A 17050-nucleotide genomic window follows, 5' to 3' on the forward strand; every position below is an offset into this window, starting at 1 on the left:
CCCTTGTCTATAAGCCAAATGACTAACTGGTTACTAATACCAATTTTCAAACCTATTACTTTGCCATATACCACCCAATAGTTACAAATAGTAAAATGAAGTGATAAATAGTAAAAATATACAGTCAGATATTTTTTATATCCTTTTTAGCATAATCCCAAATAAAATATACCAGGCAGTACACTTCTAAAAAAGAAAATTGTGTAGCAGATTTTCTATCCCCTCTCTTGTAAGACATGAAAGACACGATGAAATTTGTCAATAAAAGCTTTAGGAATATCTGCACATATACATTTACATTCAAGTTGATAACACTAGTAGTTTCATTACAATACAAATTACGTTAGAGAGCTTAAATTTCAGACATGGTCATATATATGGTATTTGAAATGCTTCTCTATCTAGATACAGATCTTGATAGTGAATCTCTTGATAATAGATGTGCAGCTAGTTTATCCCGGAACTCATGGAGATAATTATATTGCTGAAAAAAGTACAGAAACATTGAAATATATTGTAGAAAACCAGTTGTTACAGTTATACTAGTAGGAATCAAGAATCAAAAAATATTTGCTAAGATTGAATTGTATATCCTTCTGGGTGAGGAAGCTCTTATATTATGGGGAAGTTTTATCTTTTAATAAAGTTGCAAATATAGTGTGAAAAATTAAGTATTAAAAATACCTAATAACAGTAGCATGAAATGAATGTGTTATAAGTTCGTAATATCTTTTCTCTCTTTACTGGCAGGGCCAAATGAAATAATAGTACATGAAGACATTATTTTAATTTTTGTTCATGCCTCCCCCCCGCCCCCAGGAATAAGCAGATAAGTAGGAGGGGATGGGATTTTTTGTAGCAATCAACAGTGGTATATTCAAGAAAATCTATTTCTCAATTTATAGAAACACCTAGTTTTCTGCTTTTATGATGAAAAAATCCATTTGGAACAGTTCTTATAGTAGACAATCTTGCTAATCTTCACAGACAAGCAAGACAAAAGCTTTAAATAATTTATCTGGAGTTTTAATAGCTTCCTGGGAGATACTTTTATTATGCCAATGATAATCATTATTGAGAGGTTGAAACTGCATACTGCAGACTTATAATGCACAGGAAATGTTAAAACCTGTTTGCAACAGAATGCTGCGGCGATACATTGACAGTTGATATTAACGTGGGCTTAATTCTCTCTAAGATTAAAGATGTAAAACAAATTGCACATATAAAATATATATATTTGACCGTGTCTTTTGTTCAGTTTTGAGGAGAAATTGTGGATTTGAAGCATCATTTGATTTTAACAGACATAAGATAGAACTATCATGTTTTCAGAAGCTGAACAGAGAGTGCTAGCATTTTAGGAAGCGGGTCCTGCAAGGATTGTTTTGTGAACACTTTAAGCCCTGAGAATGACGGTGCTTGGTGAATGTATCAGTTATCATACTAAGGCACTATACGGAGCACTTGATTTAGTGCTTTAACCCTAGGGAGATGGACTTTCAAGCCCAAGGATGCTGCCTGGAGGCTGGGATTTGTTTCGTACTCCCTCCCTGATGATGTAGCCCTAAAGCTGAGACAGGATACTTGGAAAATGAAGGAAAATTAGTTTCACTGACTTACAAATAAAGTGAAGTCAGCAGAATATTTTCAGTAACATGACTGATAAATAATATCCTTATGGCATTATTACTTGAGTGCTTTTGAAGTGATAAGGGGAAAGTAAATGTGGAAGATGCCACTTTGGTTATCTACAGCATAGGATAATTAGCACTATGTTAGTTTTTGTGTTATAGTCATTCATCAATCTTTTGGTGATATAACTAGTGTTTTTGGCCAAAAATTTATTCAGGAAATTACCATGCTTATAGTACCCATATCATTTTTAGAAGTGAAAGGGTCCATTCCCAGAACTGAATGGGGCAAAAACTAAATAGTAGTAGATCCAGAAAAAAACTGGAAATTTCAAATATTTTCATTATTTTGTTTGAAATATCTTAGGCTTTTGCAGACATCACTATTATATTTAAGTGTAAATATTAAAAATGTAATTGAATAATAGAAGGCTTTGGGTTTTCATTTTACTGTTCTTTTCATTATATATTATACTTTATTTGTAATAGTCTACCTCTAATCACAAGTAAACAAGAACGGACAACACCTTACCTTTATGGTCTGTATTGCCCCAGATCCTCTTAGGTCTCTCAGGCTGTCTATGGCTTGCTGTGGTGATACTGTGTCAGATAGGTAGAGGAGGAGACAAGCAGCTACTGATAGAACACATAGAAAAATAGTTTATAGGTTAGAACAATTTATACTTAGACTTTTGTTGGTGCTAAAGACTTAATTTGGTATAATTATTCAAAATGAAAAGGCTGAACTTAATGTATTGTTTTTGACAAATATTGATCTTAAATGACTAGTTTAAATAAAGCTTAATACTAACTTCATTTTTTAAAAAGAGCTTTATTAGGATATAGTTCACATATCAGACAGTTCATTTAAAGTGTACAATTCGATAGTTTTTAGGATACTCAGATATGTGCAACTAACACATTTTCATCACCTCAAAAACAAATTCTGTACTTTTTTGCTGTCATTTCCCTATATATCCCCTACCTCCACCCTATCTCTAAGCATCCACTAGTCTACTTTCTTTCTGTTTATAATTCTGCTTATTCTGGACTTTCATGTGAATAGTATATAGAATTTTGTGACGGGTTTCTTTCACTTTTCATGTTTTCAGGGTTTATCCATGTCATAGCAGGATATATCATATTTTATCAGCTGAGGGACATTTGGGATGATTCCACTTTTTGGCTATTGCAAATAATGCTGCTGTAAAATTCATGTACAAGTTTTTGTGTGGACATAGGTTTTCATTTCTCTTGGATTTATGTACCCAGGAATGGAATTGCTGAGCCATATGGTAATTATGTTTAGTCATTTGAGGAACTGCTAGATGGTTTTCCAAAGTGGCTGCCATTTTATATTCCCCACCAGCACTGTATGAGAATTCCAATTTCTCTACCCCCATGCCAGTATTTTTGATTTTTGATTCTAGCCATCCTAGTGAGTGTGAAGTGTTATCCCATTATGGTTTTGATTTAGATTTTCCTGATGACTAATAATGTTGAGCATCTTTTCAAGTGCTTATTGGCCATTTGTGCATCTTTTTTGGAGAAATGTCTATTCAGATTCTTTTCCCATTTTTAAATTGGGTTATTTGTCTTTTTGTTACTGAGTTATAAGAATTCTTTATTGCATATGATTTGTAAATATATTCTCCTATTCTGTGGACTGTCATTTCATTTTTCTGATAGTGTTTTTTGAATCATAAAAGTTTTTAATTTTGATGATGTCTAACACTAAAGTGAACCACCATTGTTACAGTGTGGCATTTTGTTAACTGGTTTTTAACACATTAAAATTTTTTTAAAAAATTAATACAATAATTAACTTTGATTTTCATGCTTATGTTATTCATGAGTGTTATTTAGAAGTTATTTTCAGTTCTAACAGCTGCATGGGGAGAACAAAATAGAAAACCAAGAATGCAGGTGCCAAGACTTGTAGTAAATTATGTTTCAGAAGCTTCCAAAACAATGCTGAAAATACCCACCACTCTCACCCAAGTTTTCTAGGGAGCACCAAGTTGAGAGCCTTAAATGATCCTATAGGCTTTCGCAGATTTGTATTGTTTTGTTTTATTTGGTGAGCATTTGGCCCCCAAACCAGAGTTTCCCAGAGACCAGAGTTTGCCTACTTGAGGTTAAAAAACTTGAATAATGAAAATATATTTCTTACCAAGACAAGATCTCCCAAGTCCTCCATAACAGCTGAAAGGGAAATACAGTTTTGAAGTTTGTACATTTTCATTTCATCCCAACAGGTACAACTAATGATTTTCTCTTACCTTCTATTTACAACTCCACTGTTTAGCACAGCGCTCTACACATAGAGAATACTTTTTTTTTTTTAACTAATCAAGAACAAAGTTTGTTGTTGGGAGGTATCCTGAATGCTTCTTACGGCATGGCCTTTTTATTGACCTATTCAAACCCCATGACTCACATCTGAGAAGTGGAGATTAGTTACTAAATAGATAGAAATCAGATTACTTTAACCCACTACCACTTTTATTTTTCTCTGTCTAAACAAAAACTTAGTGGTTATGGGACAAGTGCTATCCATATGATAACTCTTCATTCACCTAGAAAGATAATACAGAGGTAGCATAGAGTTTAAGAGCAGCAGCCCTAGAGCGTGACTGCCTGGGTTTGAATTCCGAGTCATTTAGATATTAAACCTCCCCAAGTTACTTAACTTCTCTAGCCTCAGTTGTTTCAGTCTTAAAATGGTGATAGCACTAGTACCTACATAATAGGAATAAATGAATATGTATAAAGGGCTTAGAACAGTGTTCGGCACAGAGTATGAAGTAAATGAAGGTTTGCTGTTATTTTCTATCATTGTGAAGGAATGAGTTCTGCATAAATGATTTTCCAGAAAAAATGAAGATTAACCATCAACCTTTAAAGCAACAAAACTATTCCTTTAAATAATTTTCCAATATTCTAAAAAGTGTATTACACACTTCCTAACTTTCTTAGAGGGTATACTAGTGTTGATGACTTATCATAAAAATTAATTACTGTAGTTATAGTGAATATAGCTGTAGATACATGTCTTGGTTCGTGATGTGAAATATATGACCAAATAGTTACTGGCCTCCAGAGTTGGTCATGAGTTTGTTTTCTACAAAGCATTCTAGATATAGCATCCTAGATATCAGTCTGTTTCAGAGAGGTCTGGATCTACCTACCTTATAAAGGTTGAGAGAGGTATAACATTTTAATGGGTTTCTGCAAGATAAATGCTGTTTATACCCCCTTGCTATCTTTATCTTTTTTCCTTTGTTTTTCTATGTATTTCCTACGAATTTCTACTTCACCTTAAATTTCATTTCCTGAAATGCTTTTATGCCCCCATGGAATTGATCACTGTCCTGTGTGTTACCTTGCACACATCTTCTGCAGATTACTGCACTTATATGGTAGCATAGTTAACCTGGGGGCTCCTTAGGGGTAGAGACTGTGCCTTATTTTGCATTCTCAGTGGTTGGCACACAGTAGGCAAGCAATGTTTACTGATTTTATAAAGGAATGAAAATGTCCAGGCAGAACCAGTAACACAGTACTGGCAGATAAAAAGATAGTGGGAAGAAAACTTCTAGACCTTGATACTGGCATAAATCTACAGCTGTAGTAATGTGGAAACTCAAAGATGGCAGAACAGATAGAAAATTGTCTTTGTCCAAACAAACATTAGCTTGTAAGCTCTTTAAGCAACCATTGTGGAATACTTTTGATTGGGGACTTTAATCCATTAACATTTAGTGTTATTACTGTATGGGTAGTACTTTCTTTTACCATTTTGCCTTTTGGATTTTATATGTCATATCTAATTTTTCTTCTTTTTACCTTTACTCATAGTCTTCCTTTCTACACTCTTCTCCACACCTCTCTCTTCTGCCTTCATATCTGTCTCTAGTGCTCCCTTTAGTATTTCTTGTAGAGCTGGTCTCTTGGTCACAAATTCTCTCAGTGATTTTTTGTCTGAAAATGTTTTAATTTCTCCCTCATCTTTGAAGAACAGTTTTGCTGGATATAGAATTCTTGGTTGGCAGTTTTATCTTTTAGTAATTTAAATATATCACCCCACTGTCTTCTTGCCTCCATGGTTTCTGCTGAGAAATCTACTTATAGTCTTATTGGGCTTCCCTTGTGTGTGATGCTTTTCTCTTGCTGCTTTCAAGATTCTCTCTCTTTGACCTCTGACATTCTGATTAGTAAGTGTCTTGGAGTACGTCTATTTGGTCTATTCTCTTTGGGGTGTGCTGTACTTCTTGGATCTGTAATTTTAAGTCTTTCATAAGAGTTGGAAAATTTTTAGTGACAATTTCCTCCATTAGTTTTTCTCCACCTTTTCCCTTCTCTTCTCTTTCTGGGACACCCACAACACGTATATTCGTGCACTTCATGTTGTCATTCAGTTCCCTGAGTCCCTGTTCATATTTTCCCATTTTTTCCCCTATATTTTCTCTTGCTTGTCGGATTTCAGATGTCCCGTCCTCCAGTTCACAAATCCTATCTTCTGCCTCTCAAAATCTAACATTGTAGGTTTCCATTGTTTTTTCATCTCTTCTACTGTGACTTTCATTCCCATAAGTTCTGTGATTTGTTTTTTCAGACTTTCCATTTCTTCTTTTTGTTCATTCCTTACCTTCTTTATATCCTCCCTCAATTCACTGATTTGATTTTTGATGAGGTTTTCCATGTCTGTTCATATATTCTGAATTGTTTCAACTCCTGTATCTCATTTGAATTGTTGGTTTGTTCTTCTGACTGGGCCATATCTTCAATTTTCCTAGTGTGATTTATTTTTGCTGGCATCTAGGCATTTAAGTACCTTAATTGCTTTATTCTGGATGTTTTCACTTCTTTTACCTAGGGTTTTCTTGCTGGATGAGTTTGTTGTCTATCTGTTCTTTGACATTCAGTTCAGCTTTTTCTGGACCTCTACCTTAGGTTTTGTTTAACAGAGGAGAACTTTACAGTTCTTGTTTTCTTGTTTCTTGTCCTGCTTGTATGGTGCCTTTTCCCTCCCCACCCTTAGGAGGGTCTACTTAGGTATTAAAGACCCCAGCTGAATTTTCCCAGACCAAACTGGCCTTCCATCAGGAGGAAAGAGTCAGCTGCGTCAGTTTTCCCTGAGGGTGAGACCCAGCAGGTTGAAAGACTTTCCTGTTAAGTCTCTGGGCTCTGTTTTTCTTAGCCTGCCCAGTATGTGGTGCTTGTCTGCCTGCAGGTCCCACCAGCATAAGATGATGTGGTACCTCTAACTTTGGCAGACTCTCCATGCTGGGGGTGTGGTGGAGACAGAGGAGAGGTTGTAGGCTGGTTTTAATGGCTTCAAATTACCAAGTCCTGGAGTCTGAATTCCTTGAGAGAGGGATTCCACCTGAGTTGGACCTCACCCCTCACCGGGGAAGGCACAGCCTCCAACCAAGCTCTCAACACAAGCTTGTTTCTGCCTATTCCTGGGGCAGCTGCAGCCTGACAAGTCCTGCCGCTATATCTAAGGGCAGTCAAGCCTCCATAGAAACACAGCCACAAAAATCTCTGCTTCCTTTTTTCTTTCTTTTTCCGTCAGCCCTGCCCCCTTGGCACCAGGGCAAAAATCAGCGCGCTCCACTTTGACCAGGTTCACCTGACCTGGGGGCCTATTTTTAGTAGTCAGAATTTGTGAATTAATTCCACAATTGGCGTTTGGTTGCGCTAAACCCCTGCTGCTGGTAAAGTCCGTTTCCTTTCCCCTCTGGGAAGCAGCCTGTGGGGGAGGGGTGCCAGCCACCACCGCTTGGGGAACTCACGGTTCTGGGGGGGCTCACAGCCGGTCCAGCTGGTCCAGACTGGGGTACTCTGTGTGTCCGGTCACTGATGTGGCCCCAGGAGCTGTTCTGTACTGTTCCTGGCTATTTACAAGCTGCTCTGGAGGACGAACTAAATCCCACACCTTGCTAAGCTGCCATCTTGGCACCTCCCCTGTGGAATACTTTTCAAAGCTCTGGGACAATTAAAATTTCTAGTCATTAGACACTTTATGGGAGCCTGAAAAGCATTCAACATATGCAAGATCTCCTATCCATCTATCCATCCTGTTTCTATTTTCTTCAAACATCAGAGCATTTCATTTTGCCAGAACCTGCTCAAGTAGAATTTGTTAAGCTTCACCAAACTGAGCTAGTTTGAGTTCTATAAACTTATGTGGAGCTTGCTTTTAACAATTTATTTGGAAAAAACTCTCAGAACAAGTTTGGAAAATGGGTAAATAATGCTTTTCACTAACTACATATCTAGGTATATAACGCTATCTTACTTTTCACTAACTACATATCTATGTTATTTTACCTATGCTTATCAGGAATTTAACCACACCTATACTCTGAAAGAACTATAGCCTTTAGAGAATGAAGAACTAGAAGCCAACCTACAATACAGTTTATAAACCCTCCAGGGAAAAGTGTAATCACTCATTTAGCATGAATTGTATTTATTCTGGAATTTTACTTTTACAATTAGTAAACAGGTAAGTCCCTAAAGACCCTTGTACTTGGTAGTATACCATCAGAAAGGGCACTAGTGGCAATGATGCCCCGGGCTACAAGTGTAAGGAGAAATGTTGGCTGGGCATGCCCTTTCACTAGGTGCCCTGAGACTCCAGAGTTTATAGTTTGCATACCTCTAGTTCAACCCAGTAGTCTGGGTGACCTAAGGGCTTTTGAGGCATCAGACTATTTATAACCCCACCTTGTTCCTGGGAAGGATAAAACAGCTCATTAGGATACAAAATGTATATACAATAAGTACCGTGAAGGTCTTTTCTCTTGCTAGTTGGCTCTCTTCTGCTCTGCTTCTCACTCCTCCTGGCAGGGCATCTGCTGTTTGTTATCTATAGCACCACTTCTAATTTTTGCACTGCTACTGTCAATTCAACCATCAATTTCCATTCTCTTATTCCTTTTGCCAAGTTAATTTTTTTTTCTCTCCTCATTTTGGCCCCTTTCCTTACCCATTTTACTTTGTTTTAAGCTTTCATACTGCAGCTTGTGTTTTTATAGCCACTGAGAATGACAGTCTCTCTTTCATTCTGGAGGAAGGTTCAGAGTCATATTTTTTAAGATTTGCTCACTGCTTAAGAGGTATCTTTGCTACTGCTAATTTTTTAAAAACTGACTTTTTGCTGTTAGAAGCAACTAAACAACTGAAAAATTGAAATAAGTGAGGTGTTAATATAGCCAGAACTATGTTCCATGTGTTTTTTACAGAGCAATCCCAAAATTGTAAATAAAAGTCTAAGACAAAAGGAAAAGAAAAAAAAAAAAAAAAAAGCTAGTAACCCTATTTTAAAAACATCCAAATCTGCTCATTTATTGTCCTTATTCTTCAAAAAGTAATAACAGCAAATATTTGAGTGCTTACTCTGTACCAGGTATTGTGCAAATACTGTTTATGTGTTACCTCATTTTAATCCTTGGAATAGAATATGGGATAATAAGGATGCAATAATTCAAGAAATCATTGGGAAATTTCTCATGTAGTTTACCAAGAAAAAGAACGTACTGTATTAGGGTTTTTCGGTTATTTTTAAGGCATATTGCAAGCTCCTCCATTATTTCACAGCAGCTGGCTATGTCAGGAGTCCCGCCATCTGGGATTGGATGATGATGAGTAGTAATTCCATACTGCTGGTAGAAGTCCAAAAGATTTGGAACCCTATATTTTGACAGTTCCCCTCTGGTGCAGAAAACAAATATGTCTTGTATACCATAGCTCTTTAGTTCTTCTGCCAACAGACCAAGATACACAAACACACACATAAAACATTGCAAACTTAAATACGGCCAAAAGGAAGAATATGGAGTTAGATTTCTTAAGCCAAACTATGCGAATAAGAAATAATTATCTACATATTTGAAGTACCTATTGATCATGTAAAACACTATTGAACCGGCTTCAAACTAGGATAAAAATCCAATCACTAAGCACAAAATAGGAATTAGAAATATACAAACCAAACAGTTTTTAAGTTTTGTGTTTCTAAACTTGAGTGTGTATATGTGCATGCACTACAAGATGATTAAAATTAAATGTGACAATAAGGCAGAATGCTTTATAATGAACCATAGGAAGAGTCGATTACATTGCTATTCTTGAAAAAAATTTTCACTAAAATTGTTTTCAAACAAATTTAAAAACACCTTGTATTTCCAAATAAACTCTTGAGAAAGAATAGCACATTTTTTTTTCTCACAAAATCAACCATGTTTGCTGCTTTCATCACTTTGCTGTTCCTTTTACTCAAGCACTGTATGCTTAAAATCTTCACTGTGATGGTGCCAGAGCTCTGGCTTTCTTCGTTATGTTTGCATTACCCCACACAATCACATATTTAATTTTATGGGCTAGGTTTCTAGTTAATAAAGCACTAGCTGTATTACAATTATTTGACTTAGCTAATTTCACTATGATGATATGAGCCAAGCAAATATTACTATAGACTATTCTATACACTAGTACTTCCTATGACAGTATCCACTATCAAGCATTTGGTTCAAAAGAACTAATTAGAAGGTATACAGATTGGTTCAGTGGTAGAATTCTTGCCTGTCATATGGGAGACCCAGGTTCGATTCCTGGCCTGTGTACTACCTCCCCACCTCCACCCCCCAAAAAAATCAACAGTGCTGCAATAACAGAATAGTCACATGGAAAAAGAATGAAACATGAACCCCATCATACAGCTTACAAAAACCAAAAAAAAACACTAATTCTTGCTGATCTGAACTTTCTTCCTTATATCAAATTCCCCTCCCTCCCAATTTAAGCAAACTTAAGCTATTTAAGTGCTTTCCTTTATCATGGCCCTCAAGATCCATACTCTCCAAAATGGTAGCCACATGGTAGGACACAGGCTATTGAGCACTTGAAATATGGCTAGTCCAAACTGAGATATGCAGGAGGTGTAAATACACCTGATTTCAAAGTTTAAAAATAAACAAAAATGTAAAGTATCTCACTAATAAGTTATTTTATACTGATACATTAACATATTGAAATGATCATATTTGGGATATATTAGGTTAAATAAAATATATTATTAAAATTAATTTTACTTGTTTCTTTTTACTTTTTTAATGTGGCAACTAGAAAATATAAAGTTCCATGTATGGCTTACATTTGTGTCCCCCACTATATTTCTGCTGGATAGTGCTGCGCTAGATAATGCCATTATATTTTTATACTTACAATGAGATTTAACCTATGTTTAACAGACTTAGCCATTTTGAGTGAGTAGGTCATTTTCTATTTGCCTCTTGTACGTACATATTCAGTGGTTTTCACATGGTCTGTTCCTGGAAATGAATCTGAAGAGGGCCTAAAGGAACTGTTGTAAGAGTCTAGATCTCCTCCATCCAACTTCCATGCAGTTTATATGTATAAAATACTATAACAGTCAATGAACAGCAATACCATGTTTAGGTAAATAATGAGTTTTCAGGGTCCTTCACAAATACTTCTTCAAATATTTAGAATAAATCTATAGGTGAAACTTCACAAAATATTTATTATTTTTTAATATAAATAAATAGAAAAGACTATATAGTTTGTTCCTTTTGACAAGATTTTCAGAATTATTAAAAGAAAACCTATTAGTATGGTTGTTTCATATTACACCTACCTGTGTCTTTTTGGATATTTCTTCTAATATCTTTAAATTTACAACCTATAAGTAGTAATAAGGCAAATAAAAAAGTCAGTTTTTAGTCATATATAACAATGCTTAAACACATAAATAACTACTTTGGAAAGTTATTCCGCATGATCATTAATATATTTCAATTCCATTATGAGTGTGAATCTCATTTTTTAGGGAATATAATTACTGGGATTCATAAATCCTAGCTGGGGGGGACTTGATCTAAGCAAGGATTCTTCATTCTGTTTTTTTTGATAACAAGCACCTGGCTCTAGCTTTTAGTCTTACATTGTAGTCCATGGTTTAAGTTTTATTAAGTTTGGTAAACCAGAAATGTAAAACTGTGAGTGCAGATCTGGAGGGGTTCTCACAGTGGATCTATGCTACTTTATCTTAGGGCACTATGAATACTTCCAAAACTGAGTCCCCCGGTGCTGAGAGTCTGTGAAATCCTCTTATTGCCCAGTACAGAAAATAAAGTGTTAGCTGATCAAAAAACAGTCTTAAATATGTCAATAAGAAGCCAACTGTACTGATACATACCTGGAAGAGCACATAAACCGAGAAACTGAGAACAATTCACTCTTGACAGGGGTAGCCTGAAACGTAGAAAAATTGATCAGGTTTGGATAAATGGAAGTTTAATTTCTTCAGCATGTGTGCTTGCCACTGATATAGGGTGATTTTTTTTGTTTTTGTTTTTTTAACATGGGCAGGCACCAGGAATTGAACCCGGGTCTCAGGTATGGCAGGTGAGAACTCTGCCACTGAGCCACCAAGGCCTACCCTAGGGTGTTTTAAAGTTTTACAAAACAAAAATTCACAGATGAATATCAACATATTGTCATAACAAGGCCTACAACAACTGAAAGTTTTAACTTAAAAAGTTAAAATTTAAGTCTTAAAAATGAAAAGGTAATTAAACTAACTTTAAATATAATGTCTAGGTATTATAAAGTATACTTAAATCACCCCATAGTATAATGGAGATTTTGTTGTTGTTGTATGATATAACATATATACAAAACAAAGAAAGAGAAAAGCAATAGTTTTCAAAGCACTCTTCAACAAGTAGTTATGGGACAGATCCCAGAGTTTGTCATGGGCTACCATACCATCATCTCAGATTTTTCCTTCTAGCTGCTCCTGAATATAGGAGACTAGAAGGAATAAATATTTTTTATCATCACAATTGACTTTTTTTCTTTTTTGTGAAAAATAACATATATACAAAAAAGCTCTAAGATACTGAGAAATATCAACTAAATGATTCAGCAGTCATATTCACTTGTTAAGCCCTACCTTCTCTGTATAACCGTTAATGGAAAGATTTTGTATAAATAACCTCACATAAATAAGGGAGGGAAATGGCAATCTGGTAATTTAATCCCTAGCATTCAGTCTATTATTATTTTGGGATTTCTTTGTAGGACTTCCTAAACAGTAATAATTTCATATGAAAACCATAGCTTTTAGTTGTAATGGATATTAGTTAAAATGAAAAACATTTCAAGAAATCATTATCAATTTTCAGAACCCAGGGATGGAGGGTAATTGCATTGTCAGCAAGATAGAAAATAAACTTGGAGGAAAATTGGAGGCTTCATATAGATACACCTGACTATTCCTCTTGCTAGTTCTTTTTGGCTGTTTTGTTTTTTTGGTAGATGAGTTTTTTGAGATGGTTTTGGTATTTGAAAAGAGGAGTTTAGCAAGGGAAATGAAAGGTAATTGCTATACTACACTTACAGTTGATTGTTGTTTGTAGAGAACTAGGCGTAACCATGGTACTTTGTCAGGATTTAGAAACAGAATTTCTGAAGAAACTTTTCTTTGGTTATTGTGTCTACAGTAATGTGATTTTTATCTTAAACAGGGTCTGCTGACAGATCTATTACTTATGACAAGTAGTTTTACCTAGGATTTTGTTTAATGATAAGTGATGAAATATTCTATCCTTATATTTGCTATACTATTCTTTTGTAGTAAAAGAATAAGCAGCTTTTGGTCCTAAATGGGATATAATTCTGATCCTACATCTACTGCTTCTTACTTGCTTCTGCTATGGTTTTCGCAATGTATAAAGAAAAAAAAAACCAAACAAACCCATCACCTTATTCAATATCTAGATAGTGAAGATTCCTTTAACATTAGAATTTTATAATCAGCAGAAGAGAATCACTAAATATTTCAATATGTGGACTATATTCTACAAAGATTATGATGTGCAGATCAAATATTTTTGCTCGTTATTGATTAGGAATGCTAACTTACCATGATATCTGAATTGGAGTCTGCTCATCTTCAATAGGTTCTTCGTCTGATGAGTCAAACTCACTTGTTTGCAATGAACTAGGCTTCAAAAGAAATCAATTTTGTTAAATAACTAAAAAGAAGGATAGTTGCATATAGTCTTAGTATACCTGGTCCTTACTTAAACACATACTGAATACATTTGCAATTTATTCAGTCATCAATCTGGACTAGCAATATCAAAAATAAATTGCTATTTACCATCCTATTAATAATTGTGTAGTGGAGAATTGGATTGGGAACCAAGAAACCTGGCTTCTGCTCCTGGTTCTGCTACTTACTGTATAATCTTGGATAAGCCAATTCAGTATTCTGGACCTCATTTTTCCTCAACTATAAAGTGAGAAGCTTTATTCATTTATTCACAAATATTTCTTGGACACCTTCCATTTGCCAAGCTCTGGAGATGCAAGTCACCTTCAGTATAGTTGGAGAGACAGCTGTGTGCATAGATCACAGAAAAAAAGGTGTAAGTGCTAAAATGGAAGCATAAACTATACGCAGAGAACAGACAAGTGACTGCCTGGAGAGCTGAAGAAAGCTTCGCAGAGATGTTTCAGCTGGATTTTGAAGGATGACCAGGTTTTTAGGCAATTAAGTCAACTAAGGCAAAATGAAATGTATAAAAGAGCTTGTGTATTCGGGAACTGTGATACCAGAACCAAAATGGAGCACAGATGAAGCTTGAGAAGTAGTTTTACTCACCTCATTTCTCAAAACAAAACAAAACAAAACAAAACAAAAAACCCCCACACGGCATAGTAACTTGATGGGAGGAGTACAGGTGAGTAACCTGCAACCAACTTTATGAATCACTGGACCAGAGTTTGAGATAGATCTTTATACCTTTCTAAGAAGCTGGAACTCAGTCCTAAAGCAGCATAACTGGAAGATTTATATACTCCCTGCTGGATTTTAATAATCAATATAACATCAATCAATAAGCATCAATAAATAACACACCTTTCTTCCATTTCATAGTTGGAACCAAATGAGAGATAAGACACTGGGGAGCAAATGGAGATAAAAATATTAGTTCCACTGCTGAGTGTCAAATGGAGGATGCGGCTTTAAAACTGCCAGTTTTCACCTCAAACTAGACACTCATCTATCCAGTCACGGGCGGGGTGGACAACCCCAGGGCTCCTGCGTGATGGAGAGACCAGACTAAAAAGCACCCTCTGCAGCCAAGCTGACGGGTAGACAGGTCCTTAGAGAGAAGGGAAGGAATGCCTGAGCTCCCCAAGCCAGGGGTCTGATAACTCACACAGGCTCCTGAGGACAAGTGGGTGAGGGGTGGAAAGCGGGACAGGAATGAAGGACAGATGACATCCCTCCACATTGAAACATGGGAATTACGCAAATTTAACCACCCCACGTCCTATCTAGATCCGAAGCTACGTTCTATAACGGCCTTGGGCGTTACAGATCGCATTACAGAGCCAGTTTAGGCTGTGACTTTGAGTTGCTTTGGATCTATCCCTAGTGTTACGATCAGCGCAACCTAAAAGGAGACCCTTTAATAGGGTGTCAGCCCTGGGGGTAGGTCATGCGGGTCAGGGATCCGGTGGGGCTGCGGCTCCGGCCTGCGTGTCCTCCACCCCACCCCTCTCCTTTTAGGAGTTTCAATGATTTCCCACGTGCGTGGTCCGTTCACTCAGGCTCTCCCAACCACGTCTACAAACCCTAACAGAAGTTAGGCGTTCTGGCTTCTCCCGACCCAGCGACTCTGAAACGCAGGGAGAGGAGAGCCGTGGCCGGTGGCGGGGGGCGGTGACAGCGGCGCTATCTCCCCAGGCGGGGGAGCGGGCGACCGTATTTCAAGCAGTTTTCCGCACCCGCGGGGCCGCCTGCTCCTCAGTGGGCTCGGAGTGGCCCCGGACACTCCTCGGACACCTAAGCTCGCCCCTAAGCCTCCGTGTTCACCGAAACACGGGGCCCATCGGTCCCTGGCAGGGCTGTCGTGAGGCTTCCGTCCACTCAGGCGCGCAGTGGCTCGTCCCCGTCGTCCGCCGACGGCCCCGCGGGGTCTGGTCAGCAGCCTTCGCCCTGGGCACGCCCCTGGCCCTCAGGACCGTTACTGCGCGACTCGCGCCGCCACCGGCTCGGGCTGTTCTCCAGTGAAGAGCTGGCCTCGGGGACCCTCTCCATCCCGGCGGCTTCGTCCTCCAGGGCCCGCACTCCCTCCCGCCTCCAGACTCACCGGCTTCATCGCTGGCCACCCCGCGTGGGGACCCGCTGCCGCCTCCCTCCAACACCTCCAGCGGCTCAGACACAGCCCCGCGCCGAGCCCGCCCCTCCCCTCAGCTCATTGGTACATTCCTTCGGGAGGTGGGACGCAGCGTCCTCTAAGAGCCAACCAGACCCTTCCCTTGTCTCTTCCTCCGCCTCCTGGCGCCCTGGCTCGGCCTCTAACCGCTCATTGGCTCCTAGCAGGCCTTTGAAACCCGCGCGACAGAGAGCCCAGCTGAATGTTGATTGGCCAGAAGGGCGCGCGCCTCCCGTCACGTGAGCGTGGAGGGGTGGAGGCGGAGCCGGGCCCGAGCGCTCCGGAGATTCCGCAAAAGCTGCACTTTCTAATGCAGAACTCGAGTGGTACCGAGTTTGTTTTCTTCAAGTTTTTTATTTTTTGAACGTTTTAAGTCGTGACAGGAGCATTTCCTGGAGTCTTATGAAAAAACATGAGGTCACATCACATCCACTGATGGTGACACGTAGTCAAAAGATCACTATGGAAACGGCTAGAAATTCAAAGTATAAACATAATCTGTGTGCTTGGGATTTTATGTTCTTACCATTCCGGGATCTAGACAAATTAGGCATAGATCAACCTTGCTGTTCACTAAATATGAATGAAATAACAATGTATGAGAGCGAGATTAAAACAAACAAACACCAAAGGGGGACCGCGCTGCCAGCACTTCTGAGTAATTGACTCTGATCTCTTTGGAAGGTTTCGCTATTTCCCGTCCCCCCATCCCCCGCCCTCCTGTCCCCATTTAGGGAAGGAAGTCTTCTTGGAGCTTTTACCTGCAGACCTGAAGAAAAATACCCACAAGTTTCAGCTCCCTGACTCATGTTGTGAAAGCCAAATTTGTTATGAAAAAAGACAGCACAGTCTCACTTGGAAGCCCACTAGGATTTTCTATTGTCAGAAGTTCCTAGACCTGTGCTGTCCATATGGGGGCCACTAACTACGTATCGCTGTCGAGGATTTGAAATGTGGTCAGCCCAAATAGAAATCTTTTATAAGTGTAAAATGCACACCACATTTTGCAGTTCTTAGTACAAAAAAGGAATGCAAACTATCTGAATAGTTTTATGTTGATTACATATTGAAATAATACTTTGAATAGAGGACTTCACTTGTTGATTTTTGCTTTTTAAAAATGTGGCTACTGGGAAATAAAAAATT

At 38.0% G+C, this 17050-nt stretch overlaps 1 protein-coding gene across 8 annotated transcripts; it reads right to left on the reverse strand.

The window, feature by feature from the left end:
- Window positions 1-254: 254 nt before the first annotated feature.
- On the reverse strand, window positions 255-16055 carry CDKN3 (cyclin dependent kinase inhibitor 3). 8 transcript variants are annotated; one of them, XM_077122592.1, is made up of 9 exons: window positions 15839-16051; window positions 13917-14075; window positions 13597-13679; window positions 11866-11921; window positions 11305-11349; window positions 9186-9408; window positions 3808-3839; window positions 2167-2270; window positions 255-484 (listed from the first exon to the last, which is right to left on the reverse strand). In XM_077122592.1, the coding sequence occupies exons 2-9, from the start codon at window positions 13956-13958 to the stop codon at window positions 398-400; spliced, it is 672 nt and encodes a 223-aa protein (XP_076978707.1). In that variant the 5' UTR covers window positions 13959-14075; window positions 15839-16051; the 3' UTR covers window positions 255-397. The 8 variants fall into 8 exon arrangements, with proteins under 8 accessions (XP_076978707.1, XP_076978710.1, XP_076978708.1 ...); XM_077122595.1 differs by lacking the exon at window positions 15839-16051 and adding an exon at window positions 15474-15756 and having other exon boundaries at window positions 2167-2267; XM_077122593.1 differs by lacking the exon at window positions 15839-16051 and adding an exon at window positions 15562-15724.
- Window positions 16056-17050: the final 995 nt, after the last annotated feature.

This window comes from Tamandua tetradactyla, chromosome 12 (assembly GCF_023851605.1).
Source record: "Tamandua tetradactyla isolate mTamTet1 chromosome 12, mTamTet1.pri, whole genome shotgun sequence".
NCBI classification, from domain to species: domain Eukaryota; kingdom Metazoa; phylum Chordata; class Mammalia; order Pilosa; family Myrmecophagidae; genus Tamandua; species Tamandua tetradactyla.

Coding starts and splice junctions, on each gene's coding strand:
- CDKN3 (XM_077122592.1), bottom strand. CDS start 13,958: ATGAGGTCCAGAATACTGAATTGGCTTATCCAAGATTATACA. Junction 11,350..11,865: donor CGGTTTATGTGCTCTTCCAG/GTATGTATCAGT, acceptor TACTACTTATAG/GTTGTAAATTTAAAGATATT. Junction 9,409..11,304: donor AAATATCCAAAAAGACACAG/GTAGGTGTAATA, acceptor GTCTGTTGGCAG/AAGAACTAAAGAGCTATGGT.